The sequence below is a fragment of the Hyperolius riggenbachi genome, chromosome 7 (genome assembly GCF_040937935.1).
Source record: "Hyperolius riggenbachi isolate aHypRig1 chromosome 7, aHypRig1.pri, whole genome shotgun sequence".
NCBI lineage: Eukaryota > Metazoa > Chordata > Amphibia > Anura > Hyperoliidae > Hyperolius > Hyperolius riggenbachi.
The window spans coordinates 216253824-216271360 of NC_090652.1; the positions used below are offsets into that span (position 1 = coordinate 216253824).

A 17537-nucleotide genomic window follows, 5' to 3' on the forward strand; every position below is an offset into this window, starting at 1 on the left:
TAATGATCCAAAAATCCTAATTCCTTAGCATGCGCTTTAAAAAAAAATTGGTATAAATGAGGTCCTTTACACGTCACAGCAGAATTTAATCCTCTGTTCCCTCAATATCACATCTGTCCACTATCCATCATGGAGATGAGATGAACAGTGATAACGAGAGTCCAGCTGGGGAATTTACCTTGAGCTTATGCTGTATGCAATCATTTAAAATGTAAGTAGAGCATTGGAAATTTGGTGACTGAACTGGCTAGTTTAGAACTAATGAGTATGTTGCTTTCAGAGGATTCTGTTCAAAAAGCATACCATAATTAAAATGCTTTATTACAGTTGATGTCAACCACATCCTTTTATTTGACGCTCATCTGATTAATGTCTAGTAAACACAATGAGATTTTCAAGCAGATTTCTTGCCAGATCGATTATATTCAACATGTCCGATCTGATTTCGATCAAAATCAGATAGGACATGTTGACTATAATCAATCTAGTAGGAAATCTGCCTAAAAATCTCTTCGGCTAGGCATAACATTGCTACACTTTCATGTAGTTAAACAGTTTGCCTAAACAACCTGTTCAGATTATTCTCAGTCTGTCGGTCCGTACGCTGCATACACTTGCTGACTATTGTTGCCCATCAGGACCGAGCTCCATCCTGTGAGTGACACTGTGGTAAACAAGCTTGATACAGATGCGCCGTCAGCTACAGCTGAGTGTCGCTTTTGTTTCTATGGATAAGGGTTGATGGCATGGCACACAATGGATGCGCCAGGGGGAGCCTGTCTTCTAAAGGTCCGACATGCTGAATCTTTAACATACCTTAGGGGACACCAAATTTAGCTTGATACAACACAAATGATGAAAGACTGTACAATCAAAACTGCATGGTTTGTGGACAGCCTTAGGATATACTTCAAGTTTGGCCCTTTACAAATAGGCCCCTAATAGTGCATACAAACACACAATAATGGTAACCCGTAGGGATAGCAACTGACTCTCTAGGATGACAGTACCGGTGTGCCTAGCTGGCTCCTGGGCCTCCCATTCTTTCCCACACAAGTCTCTTCTTTCCTGGGACTACTGTGGTGGCTGAGAAGATCACCACGCATACACGTCTTCCAACACTCTTTTATTAACAGGTATTATGGGAAGGTAAGTGCAACAGCTTGGATTGACACGGCTACTATTGAGCCACCTTTTCCATGACCACAGCCAGCAGGGAGCATAGACATCAAGTGAACTGGAGCAATTGCACAACTCAAGGTGATGCTCAGTGAGAAGAGGATGGTGTAAAAAAAAAAAAAAAAAAAAAAAAAAAAAAAAAAAAAGAGGAAAGGGCAAGGAACAGCAGGAGCTCTTCTGGGAAGGTGAGTTTGTGCTCCTCTCCCTTCAGGGTATTATTTGTTTCCTGCCTGGAGATCCAATTTAATAGATGACATTTCTCCCATTTCACTTTAGGACTGCCCCCCCCCCCCCATAAAATGAGTGATGCCGTACCTTGTTATATTGGGGGGTATATTAGAGGGTTGGAGGCTAGCATGTCAGCCATTTCTCCCACATTAGCCACCTGCAGGCAGCAGAGTGGTAAAATGGATGCCGCATAAGACCACAATGTTATTTGGCGCTATATAGCGACGCAGGGGTTAGCTGTACACCAGCAGCTTCCGCTAAATATTAGTAGTAGGTAGGAAAAGGGATAGTGTGAGAGGAGAGTTAGGGTCGGGCATAGTAAAATCACATACAAATTATCAATACTCTACTATTGCAGTTAGCCACTGATCAATAGTGGAATACTGGTAATGTACAGACATTTTTCTAGTGGCTATCCCCGATGCGCACCTTACTGCGGCACCTTTTACCATATGCGCTAGGCAGGAGCCTTCCATGGCTAGAAGAATGCTGGCCCTCCCTTTCCATAACCAACACAATCCAAACTAAAATAATAGGATATTTATGGAGTACTATAGGTACTTAAGCAGCCCTGCCACCTGTTAAAGATCATATGCTCACATATGGTTCACTATAGGACAATATCAGTAATTTAATATTATGCCATAAAACAATATAATAAAACATCAACCGAAATGTATTTCATTTTCTGGAAGTGCACCTTTTAGAATGCAATAAGCTACAAAGCAATTATTGTTTCATCAAAGAGTTAAAAGAAACTTTCCACTGCCTCATTTAATAGCATAAGGGGAATACAATTGGTTCTTCCTAATCTGCGTCCTCCTCTAGCTAGACAGCCACTGAATAATTTAACATGGTAACTGCAGCCATGCCAAAAAATATCTGGTGTTACACAAATCTGGATTTTCTTTATGTGTGAGGTGGTAAAAGGTTTGCCTCAGGTGTAGATCTAAATATACTGCCATATAATATCTTGGCAGTAAGAGAGCACTGTATAGTCTCTCATACAGTACTAAGAGGGTCTAAATGTGTTTGGTATTGTTCTTTGAAATATGGAATATCTGGTCAAAAATCATGCTTTAAAAATGTGGTCGCATAACTTATAGCAGTTGAATTGAAGAAGTTCACAGCAGGCTATGGGGTGTACATGCACAATTGATGCCAGAAATATCCGCTAGCAGAATATCAGTTAAATTATCAATATTCTACTCTTTGCAATTCCAACAGTAAAATATTGTTAAATTTGACTGATATTTTACTATCGCTATACTTAACCCTATTCACACACGCGCCCTCCCTCTACCAATGCCTAACCCTAAATGCCCCCCCCCCACTGAATCAGAATAATTTATTTTACCGAGTACAAACGGGGGTTTGTACCCGGAATTGGTTTTGGCTCATACAGGTTCCGGAAGAATGGGGGGATAAGGTCTAAAAGTCAAGAGCTGAGGCTACCATACTACAGTGCCATCAGTCGCACTTGGCAAGCATCCGGCTGCGGTTGTATCAGGGAGGGGCTGAACCGGAAGTGTCCCTGCTGCGGTGGAGCAGCAGCCGATGGATGGAGCCGGCATCTAGCAAGGCCAAAGGTTTCCCGATCAGCGCAGTGTCCTACCTCAATGGGGCCCTGATCTCCTGGTTAGCAGCGGTGGACTGCACAAGGCCTGTATCTGCACAGACAACAGACCCAGGAAGCGGCAAGGTGGAAAAAACTCCAGGTCCTGATGCCTAACCTCAACCAAACACCCCTCACCAATGCCTAACCAAACCCCCTCCGATGCCTAAACCTAACCTAAGCTATACACCGATGCCTAGCCCTAACCAACCTTCCCACCGATGCCTAACCAACCCCCCTCAAACCACACATATCTACGCCACCTTTGCCATAAGATACAATAAATATCGGGCGCCGGGGAATTCTGAATGCCTCATAGGTGGCCAGGTTATTAGTAGCTATAAATGGAAATTTGGGCACTGTTATTAACAGAGGTGCCTATGGGGCACCCAAGCTTCCCCGGCGCCCAAATTTCCTGTTCCGGGCTGTGGGTGGATCCACTGCCATCATGCTGCTCAGACTTCAAGGGGAACACAGACTGAGAAGACTGCAGTCTAAGGCTGGCCATATTTGTATCGATTTCTCATGAAAATACAACCAATCGGACCTCTTGGAGATCTTTTGTCCCAAAATGTCCCAACAACTAGCTTTCAGTCAATTTTATAGAGTTTATGCTGAAATGGGCGATTTGAGATTTTAGAAGTAGATTACTGCTAAAGGCAGTTGGAGGACCCATCATCAATGGCTGCATAACACTGGCAGTGGTACACAGAAAGCAGTTTAAACCATTCCTGATTAGATTTCTACTGAAATCTAATAGGTATTAAGTGATATAAGATGGATCTCTACCCAAATCATTTACAATGAGGAAATGAGGAGATCCATAATCAACTCATGTATAGATATCACATAAGCAAAGAAAAGCGGCCCCCATTCTCTCCATGACTGTAGATAAGTGCATCCGGACAGGGCATGCACAAGAAAGGTCCACACACTGCCAATAGAAAGAAGCCATGTATGCATGGCTTTCTGCCCTCCGTGCATGAGTACATCGATCTACTGGGATGACGGATCCTGGATGTAGGTGGATCCAGGATATCTCTAGGCCATGCAGGGGCTATCCATTACAGAGGCAACTTTTTTTTATTTTTTACTCACTTCAATGGTAAAGAAGAGGTTAAGAGTCAGATAAAAGCTAGTCAGCTAGGACTCTTTCCTATAACAAATTTAACAAAACATACCTTTCATTTTTCCACCTTCAACGCTGAAAAGCATTTCCACAGGCCAGTAATCTTCTCTCAGATTTTTATGAGACTGCTGCATATCTCGTATGGTCTAACAGCTATATGGTTTTATGTGTTTCAGCTAAATAATTTAAAAGGTAGTCATCCAGATGCAGACACATTATAAAATTACATAAATGGATGGATTCAGGTATTAAAAAAAAAAAAAAAGTATCTTCTTCCAGCTGGAAGCTCCAGCCTCAATAGCAAGAAAACTTATGTCTGTTTGCAGAGGACTAGCAGGACCACGTCAGCTGACCTTGGAACAGCTCCACCAGCTATCAATACCATCTGTCAGAACATAATACTGCACATACTTTAGATCGCCAAGGAGTGCCCTTTTAAAGTGAAAGAGAAATTTTAGGTATTGAGGAAGGAACACATAAAATGACCAACAGGCAACTTTCTGGGCAATCAATTATTCTGGCACACATAAATATGGTCATGCTCACCAGTTTACACAAGTGCATCAAACAACCCTCCCCAGCTATCTCTCCCAACTAAAAGAAAAGCCCACAAAATTGCACTACGCAGCTGCCACGCAAGCAATATAGAACAGGATTGGCCCTGCACACACTACACAAAGTGTGGCCCCATAACAACCCTCCAAGGATCCGTGTATTTTTTCAGGTACCCACTTTGCAACCGCTCGTGCCAGATCGGGCTATGTGCGGCCTCGTCTTATATACTCCACTCTAGATGCGTGCAGCATGGGTTGCATGCCAGCACTCGCACCCCGCCTCTGCTCATTTGCAATTGGTCTGCAGTAGTATTCAGTTAGGAACACAATAAAATCATGTTGATCAGAGCTGTTGGATGATCAATTTGAAATTGCATTTCCGCATCGGAATTCGGAAATCTGTAATGAAAGTGCAGTAGGCGTATTTTCACTGAAATTGCGGAAATTTTCTCTGACTTTAACATTGATTTTCTCAAAAAGTACAAGGTCTTTTTGAAAGATTTTTTTTCGTCTTGTTTCCACTCCTCTGCTTAACAAACTCTGAAAATGTGGTGTTTCTAGGACCTACGGATGCTTTGCTATTAACCGCTAAACTCACGTAAAATGCAGAAAATCTGCATTACCAATATGCGGTATGCCGCCGACTTTAGAAATTAATAGCAAAGCCCCTATAGGTGCTAAAAACACCACATTTTCAGGGTATGTTAAGCAGAAAAGTGGAAACAAGAGGGAAAAATATCTTTCAAAAAGAGCTTGTATTTTTTGAGAGAATCAAAGTTAAAATCAGCAGAAATTTACGTGGAAATCCACACCGGAATGTGGAAGCGGTAATTGGCAATGGTGGAAAGCAGATTTTCCACGAAAGTGGAAATTGGCAACTCCAACCATCCCTAATTACAATTTACAGCCAGTTACATGATCTAAAACTGACCATTAACACACAATTGCACTTCTTTTCTAGCATGGAATCTGTACACGGTTTGTAGTGTGCCTTTTCTTTTCCATTTCCAGTATGAGTAGTTAGCTGACAGGACTGGAACCACGGGGGCATTGTTGCAATCATTTTCTGATGTGTTGCTCATTTACAGATATAAATGTTAATTGTCTGTCTTATGTTTTTCTCAATGTTGTATTCATTACAACATTGCAGTCATTACCAGTGAAATTCTTCAGCATATATGCTTTATTTTTTCGCACATAGTTACCGGTAATTCCCAGACATTCTGTTATGTGATATTAATGTCTAAGCTTGTTCCAATTCATTTTCACCATCTACCTGTCGTTATTCAACTTTCACTGCGAGGAGAGGTGTTAGGAAAAAGAAAGGAGGAAACACAGAGCAAAGAAGAAGCCTAATTAAACCACTCAACATAATAAGAAAGGTAATGAAAACATTTTCCTAACTCCACATGATTATCGTATAGTAACTGATCCAGATTGGCAGTATACCATTCTATTCATTATGTTCTCCTGGGCCTCTCTGTGCTGTTTCTGCCACTCCCTGCTGCAATCCTAGCTTGTAATTGCCAGTTTTAGGCAGTGTTCACGAACAAAAGACATGGCATGTGATAGGCTGAGAGGAGCACAATCTGTGACTCATACAGAGCCTGCAGGGGGCGTGGAGAGGGTGTGTATAGCTTCTGCATATAACGAGCAGAGCAGCACATTCTTGCCTGAGTGTCTGAGCCCGACAAAGCCGTCAGAGGAAAGAGGATTAGATTATATAACAGAGATAATACAGCCACTGTGCATCTAGGAAAGGCTGCAGTAAGACAGGCCACATTAGAACAGGTATAATAGGAACTTATAGGATAGAAGAAAAAAGGCTGACAGTTTTGTTACAGAGTCTCTTTAAAGCTTTAAAGCTATATGTTATATTCACAAAACTAACATTTCAGTACTGTAACTACTTTTATTTACATAAAAAAAAAATATGAGAAAGCATTCTTGAGTATTCCCTGTGTGTAAAATTGTTTATTTTCACTGCAGAGAGCATTAGAAGCTTGTTCTTTTCGGAAGCAAATATGAATGTTATAAACAAACATGTCTGTAAAGATCTTAATTTTCTTAAGTAAATGAGACAGTTACTGCTTTTTCCCTGGGCCCAGTTTGTCCGCAAATCTGATTTGAAAAACAGTACTTCCTGTTTAAAGATGGCCGTGACACCTGAATAGCTTCATCATTCATTCAGTGCGGCCCTGCTTGTGTGCGCACGTGTCACATGTAATAGTGCGGCACCCTGCTCCTATGCCGACGTGCACGGAGCTTAAAGGGTGGGTTACGAGCACACTAGGGGTGACATACTAATTAAAAGGGGGCAGAAAGAGGCAGGCATAGGCAGAGATAGGGAGTGATTGAGTGTTGAAGAGGAAGAGCTACGGTAACCTGGTCTGCCTCTTCTATTCTGCGACCTGGTAAGTCATGGAAAGTAATCAGCATATTTCGGGGACAGGATTGCTCGTTCTGCCGCGGTGATGCGGCAAAACACTTAGCAATTTATTGCTGAAAAGGACTACGGTATAAAAAGAACAAAAACATTTTTGCTTCAGAGTCTCCACCTTCTCTGTGCCAACCTTCCACCAAGTTTAATATGCATGAACCATCTATGTTTGTCTTCTCTGTGCTAGTTTTTGTTACCAACCTCCTCTTGCTGTGTCCTACATTTTTCGGGTTCCTAATCACACTTTGTGCTCTGTAGCATCTTTATTTCTTTCGCTGTATTTTCAAGTCATCTTGCCTATTTATTTTTCAACTCTGTCACCTTGTCCTCTCCTCCTATTGAGCTGTGCTTTCCTTGCTCACTGTGTCAAGTGTCTTGTATGCACCACACCTTTCATTCCAGCTTAAGCCTGGTACAGACATCCAATGTTAAATTGGTCAATGACTGATTTCTTAGACTAGTTCTACTTTTTGTGCAAAATACCTGCTCTGAAAACTCACGGGTTCTCCTCTCCTCTTTAGAAAACTGCAGTTCGCTGCTTATTCCCATCCCCAGCCAGTCTGAATTACTATCCATTTAGTCACGTAGGCATTCAGCTGGCTCTCCTTCCATCTTAACTGACTAAAGGTGTGGTCCAGCCTGCTTGCTGCTTACAGACGGTGAGTTAATAGGCAGATGGATGTTGTGAAGGAGGAGATGAGAACATATACGTATACAAAGCAGTTATTTCTTTATTTTTAATTAAAGCACAACTTTTTTTTTTTTTCTAATAAAAGTTTTTTTTTTATGCAGTTTTTTTTTTTTTTTTTTTTTTTTACACATACAGTAAACATAAACCTGACAGTAAGTTACTTAGTGTACTGGTTAACCATATACTCTAAAGGTAATGTTTTTTCTGAGGCTTGACTTATATTTAACAAAGAACACCTTATTATAATTCACTAGAAACACCCCACTGGAGGTACACGTAAAAAAACACTGAATCCCGAGGTTATGTAAGTAGCGGCTAATGAACTGGCTGGATAAAATAAAATGAGAAGCACAGACACATTTATTAGCATCTCACTGGACAACTCTACTACGGTAGGCAGCAAAAATAAATAAGTTATGAAAGTAACCTCATTCTTCCACAACATTAAACAACCCTTAAAGGAAATCTGTAGTGAGAGGGATTTTTTTTTTTTTAAAGAAAACCCGAAGTGGGTTCTAAGGATCCTATTAGCACACAGAGGCTGGGTCTGTATATAACGCCCAGCCTCTGTTTCTATACTGTCTCCTCCCCCCCCCCCAGGCACCCCCCCTGCACTCTATCCCCCATAAATCAAACGTCGTGCTAGCGACATCGCTAGCCGGCTGTTTACTTCTACACTGTCACTCTCACCGCTCCCCCGCCTCCTCTATGTCACCCCTCCCCGCCTGCGTCCCTTCCCTCCCCGCTGATTGGAGGGAAGGGACGCAGGTGGGGAGCGGTGAAATAGAAGAGGCGGGGGGCGGCGAGACTGACAGTGTAGATGAAAACAGCTGGCTATCAACATGCTGCGTGTCGCTAGCATGGCTGTGTTATTGATGGGGGATAGCAGAGCGCAGGGGGGGCCTGGGGGGAAACAATATAGCAACAGAGGCTGGGCTTATATGCAGACTCAGCCTCTGTGTGCTAATAGAATTCTTAGAACCCACCTCGGGTTCTCTTTAAAGCGGACTCAAACCAAACATTTTTTTAAGCTAAATATTTAGTTGCACCACTCTGATACATACAAAGATAAATAAACACTCCTTCAAGCCTATGAGCATTTCAGTGACTGCTTTGCACTCTTCTCTTTTCATAACTAGGGTTATACAGGGGGCAGCCATTAGCAATTCCTCCTTTGCTGGACACCATCTACTTCACCAGTTTGCCGGATCCTGTCCCGGCAATTTGAAAGGAAGGGAGGGGTTCCTCCAATAAATGTAAAATATTTTATATTTGTCATCATGCAGCTGAAAAAAAGACTGCCATTTATTATTATAACTTAGAAAATAGATTTTATTTCTGAAATCTTGTATTTTTAATTTGGGTCCACTTTAATGCTATTTACCAAGCTGTATTTTCTCCTCAAAGCTGGCTATACAAGCATCAGTATTTTCCAGCTCAATCGATCTCTTTGTTTGAGTCCACCAGAGATCGATTGCACCCAGCTAGTGTAATGGTTGAACGGAAACCGGGGTGAGAGGGATATGGAGGCTGCCATACATTTCCTTTTACCAATTGCACTCTCAATGAATTCAAAGTACTTCCTGATCTATAAGTGTGGCCACGCTGTGACGTAATGCATTAAGTGGGAAGCCGCGATATGCTTGGGAGGGCCACTGCAGGGGGGTCTCCTGGCTTTTCACCCCATCCCTTATCTTCAGGTAACAGCTCTTTTTTCACTTTCACTGCTTGATTTGGATGCTGGCTCGGCCTTTACAGGCATATTACTTTATTTATGAGAGGTCCTATTTGTTCATATGAATTGCTGGGAGCATTTGTCATGGTGTTTATTGGACCTTACTATTTAAGCAGGAGTATGTATATATGTTCACACAGTGGCTTGTTACCTGTGTACATTGAGTCATGAACGTTGTACAGGTAGTCCCCGACTTACGAACGCCCGACTTACGAACAGCCTGGATTCAGTGTTTCCATAGGAACAAGCCCCCCCAAAAATGTTCAAATTGGACTTGTAGTTTTTGAGAAAATCGATTTTAAAAAATTCAAAGGAAAAAAGGCTTTTAAACTTGTATACGCAGGCACAGAGGGCAGAGGTGACACAGAGGGGGACACTGGAGGCACAGGGGGGGGGGGGGGCACAGAGGAGGTACAGGGGCCAGAGATGGCACAATGTTCCGACTTATAAACAGATTCAGGTTAAGAACGAACCTACAGTCCCTATCACGTTTGTTAACCGGGGACTACCTGTACTTGATTTGCCATACAGTGATTTGACCCCCAAAGTGCTATTGTGTTTTTAATTGGTTTTGTTGTTTCCCCAATAAAGTTTAATTACCTATTCTGGCTATCAGCCGTGGATTTGTTTAATTTTTATTGTCCAGTCCTCAATGTGCATGCCTTGTCTTTTTTTGTATATAGCATAACCCTCACTGATAAGTAATTACAGCAATAAAACACTTTCCTGTCAGGAAAAAGATAAAAAGGGTCAAGAATGCATATATTTGAGCTCTGGCATACTTTAATGAAGGTGCCATTGACCAGAGACAGTAAAAACTAGATTTAAATATAAAATACTGTGGGATATCTTAAAAAGTCATTTTTAGGAGGAGGAGGATAGCTACAATTTTTTTCTCATCAGTTTATTTTCACCTGGGATGTCCTTTAATTAACGCTTAAATGCAAAAAGATGAGGTAAAACTAAAGGTTTTTTAATAATGAACCACATTTTAGCATGCATTTTTAATTTGTTATAGAGCTGCCCTGGGAGTTAAAAATGATGCTCGGTTTCCTTTAAAGTACTGAGTGTACACTTGCTAATATATCCCCCCCTTTGACAGGAGCCATTAAAATAATGTAATCGGTGGCATTCGTATTACCTCACGATGGCTTTCATTTTGTAGTGTACTACCTTCTCATTAGCGAAATATTTGTTAAAATGAAAAATATGACACTGTGATTAATTTTGTAAGGCCATAGCGCATTTTAATTTACAAAGACATCATCCATGCTTCACTTTAAGACCGTCTTCATTGGTACTTTTAACACAAGTATTACAATACAGAGCCTGTGTTTCAGTTCCATAAATTGGTTTCAGTATTGATTGAATTTGGGAACCATGAATTCTGTGGTTGGCAGCTGTGACAGAACTCCCACTATAATCATCATGTAGTAGTAAATTACACACTGCCAATATGAAACACTGAATGAGATCCTTAAAAACCTTCTAAATTCTAGCGCCTTTTTTACTCTTCTCCCAAAAATGCACAAGTTTGCTGCACTAAAATGCATTTCAAATCTAAATTTCATTCATTCACATATCCATATTAAAGTGCATTAAAGTGCATTTTCCCCCACAAATAAAGAGTATGATAAACCAAGCATGCATGTTAACACATATGCAAGAACAACTTTGACATTTGTATAAGAATCCCTGGAGCTTCTTAGCTAGTAACACTGCTACTCTAAGGACACACTAATAGACCATGTCAAAAATATTGGGCTCAGAAATTACAGAATGACGACAGTCACAGCATAACCTATTCTTGATTTTCTCTCATCATCCCCATTTTACTTACTCTTTAGGCTGCTTTCTCTGTGCTCTTGGCTTAGAAGTAGTCTTTAGCTCAGACAGTTCTGGCAAGGCATCCACTAGTGGCTGCATGTCCCCGACCACAGGTGTAGCTTTTCTCTTGGCCTGAGCTTTCTTTGCCTGCTGGGCCAATTTCAGTGACTCGATTTCTGGAAAACAGTGGAAAACACCACAAAATTAATTATTTATCTACTTGCCAAAAAATGAAACATTACAAAAACTATGAAGCAAAGTACTCAATGGAAACATACACAAATAGTTTTTTCATCAAAGCACATTGGACCAGATTCCATTAAAACAATCGGTGAGTGTTTAACAAAACTGCAATTTTCATTTGTACTCCACTGCCAGGCAAATACTATTGGCTCATATGCAAGTCTTTGAACACTGCGCTCCCAGTCTCCAGTCTCGTCTTAATCAAACAGCCTACGTGTTTTACTCTTTTCAATACAACTTGCCTTCAGTTTTCCAAATTTCCTAAAAAAAAAAACAGGAACAAAACATATATAGGACGACTCACAACATATATAACCACTGACAACCGCTACCACATCTTGTGCTGCTATCTTACTTGTCCGCTACCTCAAACATAGGCTAGACTGTTATGCTGGGAAGATAGATGGTTCAATAGATAATTTACGACAGGTCCGATATGATTCTTGATAGTTTTTCTGATCGATTTCTCATATAAGTGAATGGAAATCGATCAGAAAAACAGTTGTAAAAACAATCGGACAGTAAATCTGCTGAAAAATCTCATTGTGTATTCCCAGCATAAGATTAAGAAAGTACTGAAGACTGGGAGAGCAGTGTTCAAACATTTGCATTTGATATCTTGCCCTGTATGCTCAGGTATTCACACTTGTGGCACCCAGCAAGGACTGTATGTAACAATACTCTATGGCCTCAATTCACTAAGCATTACCTCATTCGGTAATGCAGAAAACAGCTGATTTTACCGCTCAACTTGCTGAATACCAATTCACTAAACCAATTACTGCACTCAAAAGTAAAATTACCAACTATTGAGGTCAATTTCCGACTCGTAAAGTAAATACCTCAATAAATGTCAAGAAATTACAATACAAAAAGATTAAAGGACAACTGTAATGAGAGGCATATGGAGGATGCCATATTTCCTTTTAAAGTGAACCGGAGCCACTGTAAAATACATACCTGGGGCTTCCTCCAGCCCCATGCGTACAGCGCTCTCACGCCACCATCCTCAGTCTTCTCCAGCTCTGGTACCGGGTCCTGTAAGTTCTGCCAGTAACGGCCAGTCAGCACAAGAGAAGTGCGCTCTCTATGTATCTCTCCGGGCCGCAGCTGCAGAGATACATAGAGCGCGCACTTCTCCTGCGTCAGACTGGCCACGACTGGAGGAAGTTACGGGGCCCGACACCGGAGCTGGAGAAGAAGGAGGATGGTAGCGTGGGAGTAATCCATGCTGATGGGGCTGGATGATGCCCGGGGTATGTATGTATAAAATGTTTATTTGACAGCGGCTCTGGTTTCCTTTAAACAATACCAGTTGCCTGGCAGCCTTGCTGATCTATTTGGCTGAAGTAGTATCTAAATCACACCAGAAACAATCATGCAGCTAATCTTTTCAGCTTTTACAATAATGTCAGAAACACCTGATCTGCTGCATGCTTGTTCAGGGTCTATGGCTAAAAGTATTAGAGGAAGAGGATCAGTGGAGGATAGTCAGGCAACTGTTATTGTTTAAAAGGAAATAAATATGGCAGCCTCCTTATCCCTCATTACAGCTGTCCTTAAAAGCATTTGGTAAATCAAGTAAAGGTGTTCGGTATTTATCTCCAGCTCTGTCCAGCTGGTAACTCACAATCTCCAAGCAGTAAAAGTTGACAGATGCAGCAGAGAGCCAATAGGGAGAGCCACAAAGCCCTGCTTCTCACCCCATTTGATCCAATACTCTGGAGGGCAGGACTTCAGAATGGCAGAGCAGGAGAAGTTTAAAAAAGCTTTTCTGTATCCCTTTAGATGTGCATATCTGTATACTGATACACAGAAGAGCTCTCACTAGTTAGCACAGATACACAGACTTGTAAGAGAAGACTGATAGCTTGCTGACTGACCTGCTCAACAGCTGGTGAGACTTACCAAACAGAGCTTAATGAATTGTAGCATGTTTTTTTTTTTTTTTAATTACAGAATTTCTACCGTATGCAGGAAATATAAAGGTGGCCACTAACGGTACAATTTATAGTTTGAGCGATCAGAAATTCTGATCGGATTGGTTGTAAATAATCTCCATTAAAGGGCACAATCTATTACAAACAATTATAAAAAATAGTCGTCCAATTAGATTTTGGTCAATCCAAAATTTGGATTTTTTGTTGTTGGTTGTGGTAGATAGGAAGCAAAGATTGGTTTGTTGGTGGTGTAGTGAACGATTTTTCTTTCCATCAGAATTATCTGATCGCTCAAACTATTTTTCGTTAGAAATTGGATCGTTAGTGGCCACCTTTAGTGAATTTGGAAAAAAGTGTAAAAAATACTGAATGCTGTAGATTACTGACTTAAATTATTTTACCGAACTTCCCTAAGTTAATTAAGGCCTATATGTGATAATATTTACTCAGAGAAACAGTTTCTAAAATTAAGAGCAGGAGCGCACCTTTTTTGGGTACTTCATCAATTACTATTAGCTTGCCCTGCGTTATGGGAAAGAACTCACTTAAACGTCTTTTCTATTGTCTCACTTTTTCTTCATCAAACTCAGTGTTTTCAGTGTGGAGAGGTGGTCTTTTAATGTAAATAATTAAAGCAGATAGGCACTAAACTGATCACCTACTTTACTCACTTACCTAGCCCCCACGTACAGCGAACCAAGTGAGGACTCACTCCGCCTGGAAGTGGGGGAGGCAGACGTTCGGCACCTCCTGTCCACGCTAAATGCCAGGAAAGCCTCGAGACCCGACGGCGTGTCCCCAGCCTGCCTCAAAGCCTGTTCGGAGCAACTTGCCCCCATCCTCTCTGCCATCTTCAGCAGGTCACTGACAGAGGGCAGAGTCCCTGCGTGCTTCAAGAGGTCCACCATCATTCCTTTTCCCAAGAAACAAGGCATCTCCGACCTCAACAACTACAGGTCTGTGGCCCTGACGTCCGTTATCATGAAGTCCCTAGAGAGAGTGGTCTTATCCAACCTCAAGCTATCCACCCTGCCCCTACTAGACCCACTCCAGTTTGCCTACAGGGCAATATTATATTAATATCTGTCTGGAATACATCCACAACCATCTAGACAGGAAGGATGCGTATGCCAGAGTACTGCTATTAGACTTCAGCTCGGCATTTAACACTATGTGCCCACGCACCCTCCAGAATGTTCTGGCCACACTTGGGGTCCACCCCACCCTACGTCGATGGATCATTGACTTCCTCTCTAATAGATCCCAAGTTGTCAGGTTGGGGGACATCTACTCACGAGAAGTGACAACCAACACAGGGGCACCCCAGGGCTGTGTCCTGTCCCCGCTGCTCTTCTCCCTTTACACAAATGACTGCAGATCCACGGTAGACTCTGTCAAAGTTGTAAAATTTGCGGATGACACCACCATTGTCGGCCTCGTCACCAAGGACAACATCCAGGATTACCAGCAGCAGGTGGAAAGACTATGCCACTGGTGCAAGGAGAACAGCCTGGTGCCCAACACGGCCAAAACCGTCGAACTTATAATTGACTTTAGGAAGTCGGCTCCTACCCCACCGCCCATCTACATCGATGGCACTGAGATGGCCATAGTGCCCTGCGCCCGCCTGCTGGGCACCTACATCTCCAGCGATCTGAGTTGGAGAGTCAACATCACGTCAACCCAACGGAAAGCCCAGCAGTCTCTTCTTCCTACGCCAACTGCGGAAGTTCGGCATGGCGCAGGAGATTCTAACATGCTTTTACACTGCCACCATTGAATCTATCCTCTGCTCCGCCATCTTGGTCTGGTATGCGGGAGCCACCGTCAGTGACAGGCACAAACTACAGAGGATCATTAGGTCGGCAGAGAGGATCATTGGGAGACCTCTGACCCCACTTGACCACCTGTATACCACGAGACTGCGAGCCAGGGCACTGAGGATTGCAGGTGACCTCTCTCACCCAGGCCACTGTTTTTTCACCCCACTTCCACTGGGTCGGAGACTCCGGGCCGTCCCCACCAAGACCACCAGACACAAGAACTTTTTCTTCCCGATGGCCGTTAGCTTCCTGAACTCCCTGAACATTCTACCACCCTCTATCAGCGCCCTGCCGCCTGCATAAGAGCGGTAGACTTCAGCAGTGTTTTTTTTGTTTTGTTTTTGAAAGAGGAATACTGAGCTATATGTTCTAATGTTGATTGTATATTGTGTATGTCCATGTTGTGCATAAGGTATTACTGTCATTCTATCGTTTTTTGCTGCCTTTCCTTCTATGTACCGCTCCTTGTGCCAAACCCAATTCCGGGCTTGACCCAGTCATGCTTGGTGAAATAAAATGATTCTGATTCTGATTCGGATATTTGTATTGATTCTTATAATAAAAGTAAGGAAAAACAAAGCATGGGTTCTCTTGAAAATAAACAGAAGCCGAGAACACTATTTGGGGATATACTGCTGATACAGGGACGTAAAGTTCAAACAACTATTAGTTATTTTGTTTTCAAGTTGAATGCAGCAGATTTTTCCATCAGCCAAAACATAAAAAAACCCCATCTATCTTAGCTCTGAAGAAGAGTGACACAAAAGGGGTCACGGAGCAACGGATACATCATGGAATTTGTGCCACACCTGTTATTGGGCAAGATTTATCTTTATCCATATTTTCTAAGTTTCCTTTGCCTGTGTTGGTCACACAATTACTTGTTCATTCTCGGAGGTATTATGATTGGTGACTTGGCCACAGGCATTGTTTACAGTGATTTATGTGGCAGTATAACTTCTGAGCTTGGTCTCCACAGCTACAGTATGATGATTATTGCATGTTATGTATTGATCATGTTCAATGGCTATTTATGATTGAACTGTATTTGTATCCCACTCTCCGTCCCCGTTGTGATTTTTATCATTTTAAATTATTTATTCTTTGGGATTCTTCCCCAAATGAACATGTACTTCTTACATGGATTCATGTGGTGGTGTAATTATTGAGTCTAAGATGGATGCCTTTTTTTTTTTTTTAAAGTTTTGGCTGTAGTTGTCAATCCATGGCGGCAATCACTATTGTGGGTTCTTTTGCTCTTTTTCCTTGTTATAAATGCAGATTTTACATCAAACTGTCAGAGCTGCTGTTTAGAATCCACTCTTGGAAATTCAGCTTTTAAACCAAAAATAAAAATATGAAACTCCAGGAATGTTCTATTTACCATTACTACTTCATATACAATCATTATACGTTTATTTTCAGTTCAGGTTTGCTTTAATATATATATTATTGAATACCCCGGTCATACAAAAGTGGAAATCTTCCAGAAAATTTCTTCCACTATTCCCTGCCGAAAATGTAACACTTTTTCTGAATGTGTGCCATATTTACACAGACAGACACAGAGACGTGCTGCCATTCCTCTCTACTGTGTACCAAATCTTTCTATCTCATAGTAAAACCATTAGGAGTGCACTCACTTCGTAATTGTACTCCAAAAAAGCACACCTAGCTGGACCTGTAGAATAGTAAAATCACAACAAACAGTGCAGTACAGTTAGGTACGCAAAATACCAGTATTTTTTGGACAATAAGATGCTCCTGACCAGAAGAAGCACCTAGGTTTACCTAATCTATCTATATATATAATAGACTAAGTGCCTCAACCTTCGAGCAAGAAGAAGAAGTACTTTGCATGAGAAACTTTATGCGTGCTCAAACACCAAGTTTAAGGCCTTTTTTCCACGGACTGTTGAGCTGTGTGCTCAGCAAGCAGTTACCAGGCAGCAGCAAGCAGTTACCAGGCAGCAGCAAGCAGTTACCAGGCAGCAGCAAGCAGTTACCAGGCAGCAGCAAGCAGTTACCAGGCAGCAGCAAGCAGTTACCAGGCAGCAGCAAGCAGTTACCAGGCAGCAGCAAGCAGTTACCAGGCAGCAGCAAGCAGTTACCAGGCAGCAGCAAGCAGTTACC

The 17537-nt window shown here is 41.9% G+C and overlaps 1 protein-coding gene across 2 annotated transcripts in view; it reads right to left on the minus strand.

Annotated features, from left to right (window-relative positions):
- The window catches only part of SLX9 (SLX9 ribosome biogenesis factor), a 221824-nt gene that overhangs the window by 56716 nt on the left and 147571 nt on the right, over window positions 1-17537 (minus strand). For both annotated transcript variants that reach the window (XM_068245217.1, XM_068245218.1), the window contains exon 4: window positions 11412-11574. In XM_068245217.1, coding sequence (XP_068101318.1) covers window positions 11412-11574 — 163 coding nt within the window. The remainder of the gene's footprint in view (window positions 1-11411; window positions 11575-17537) is intronic.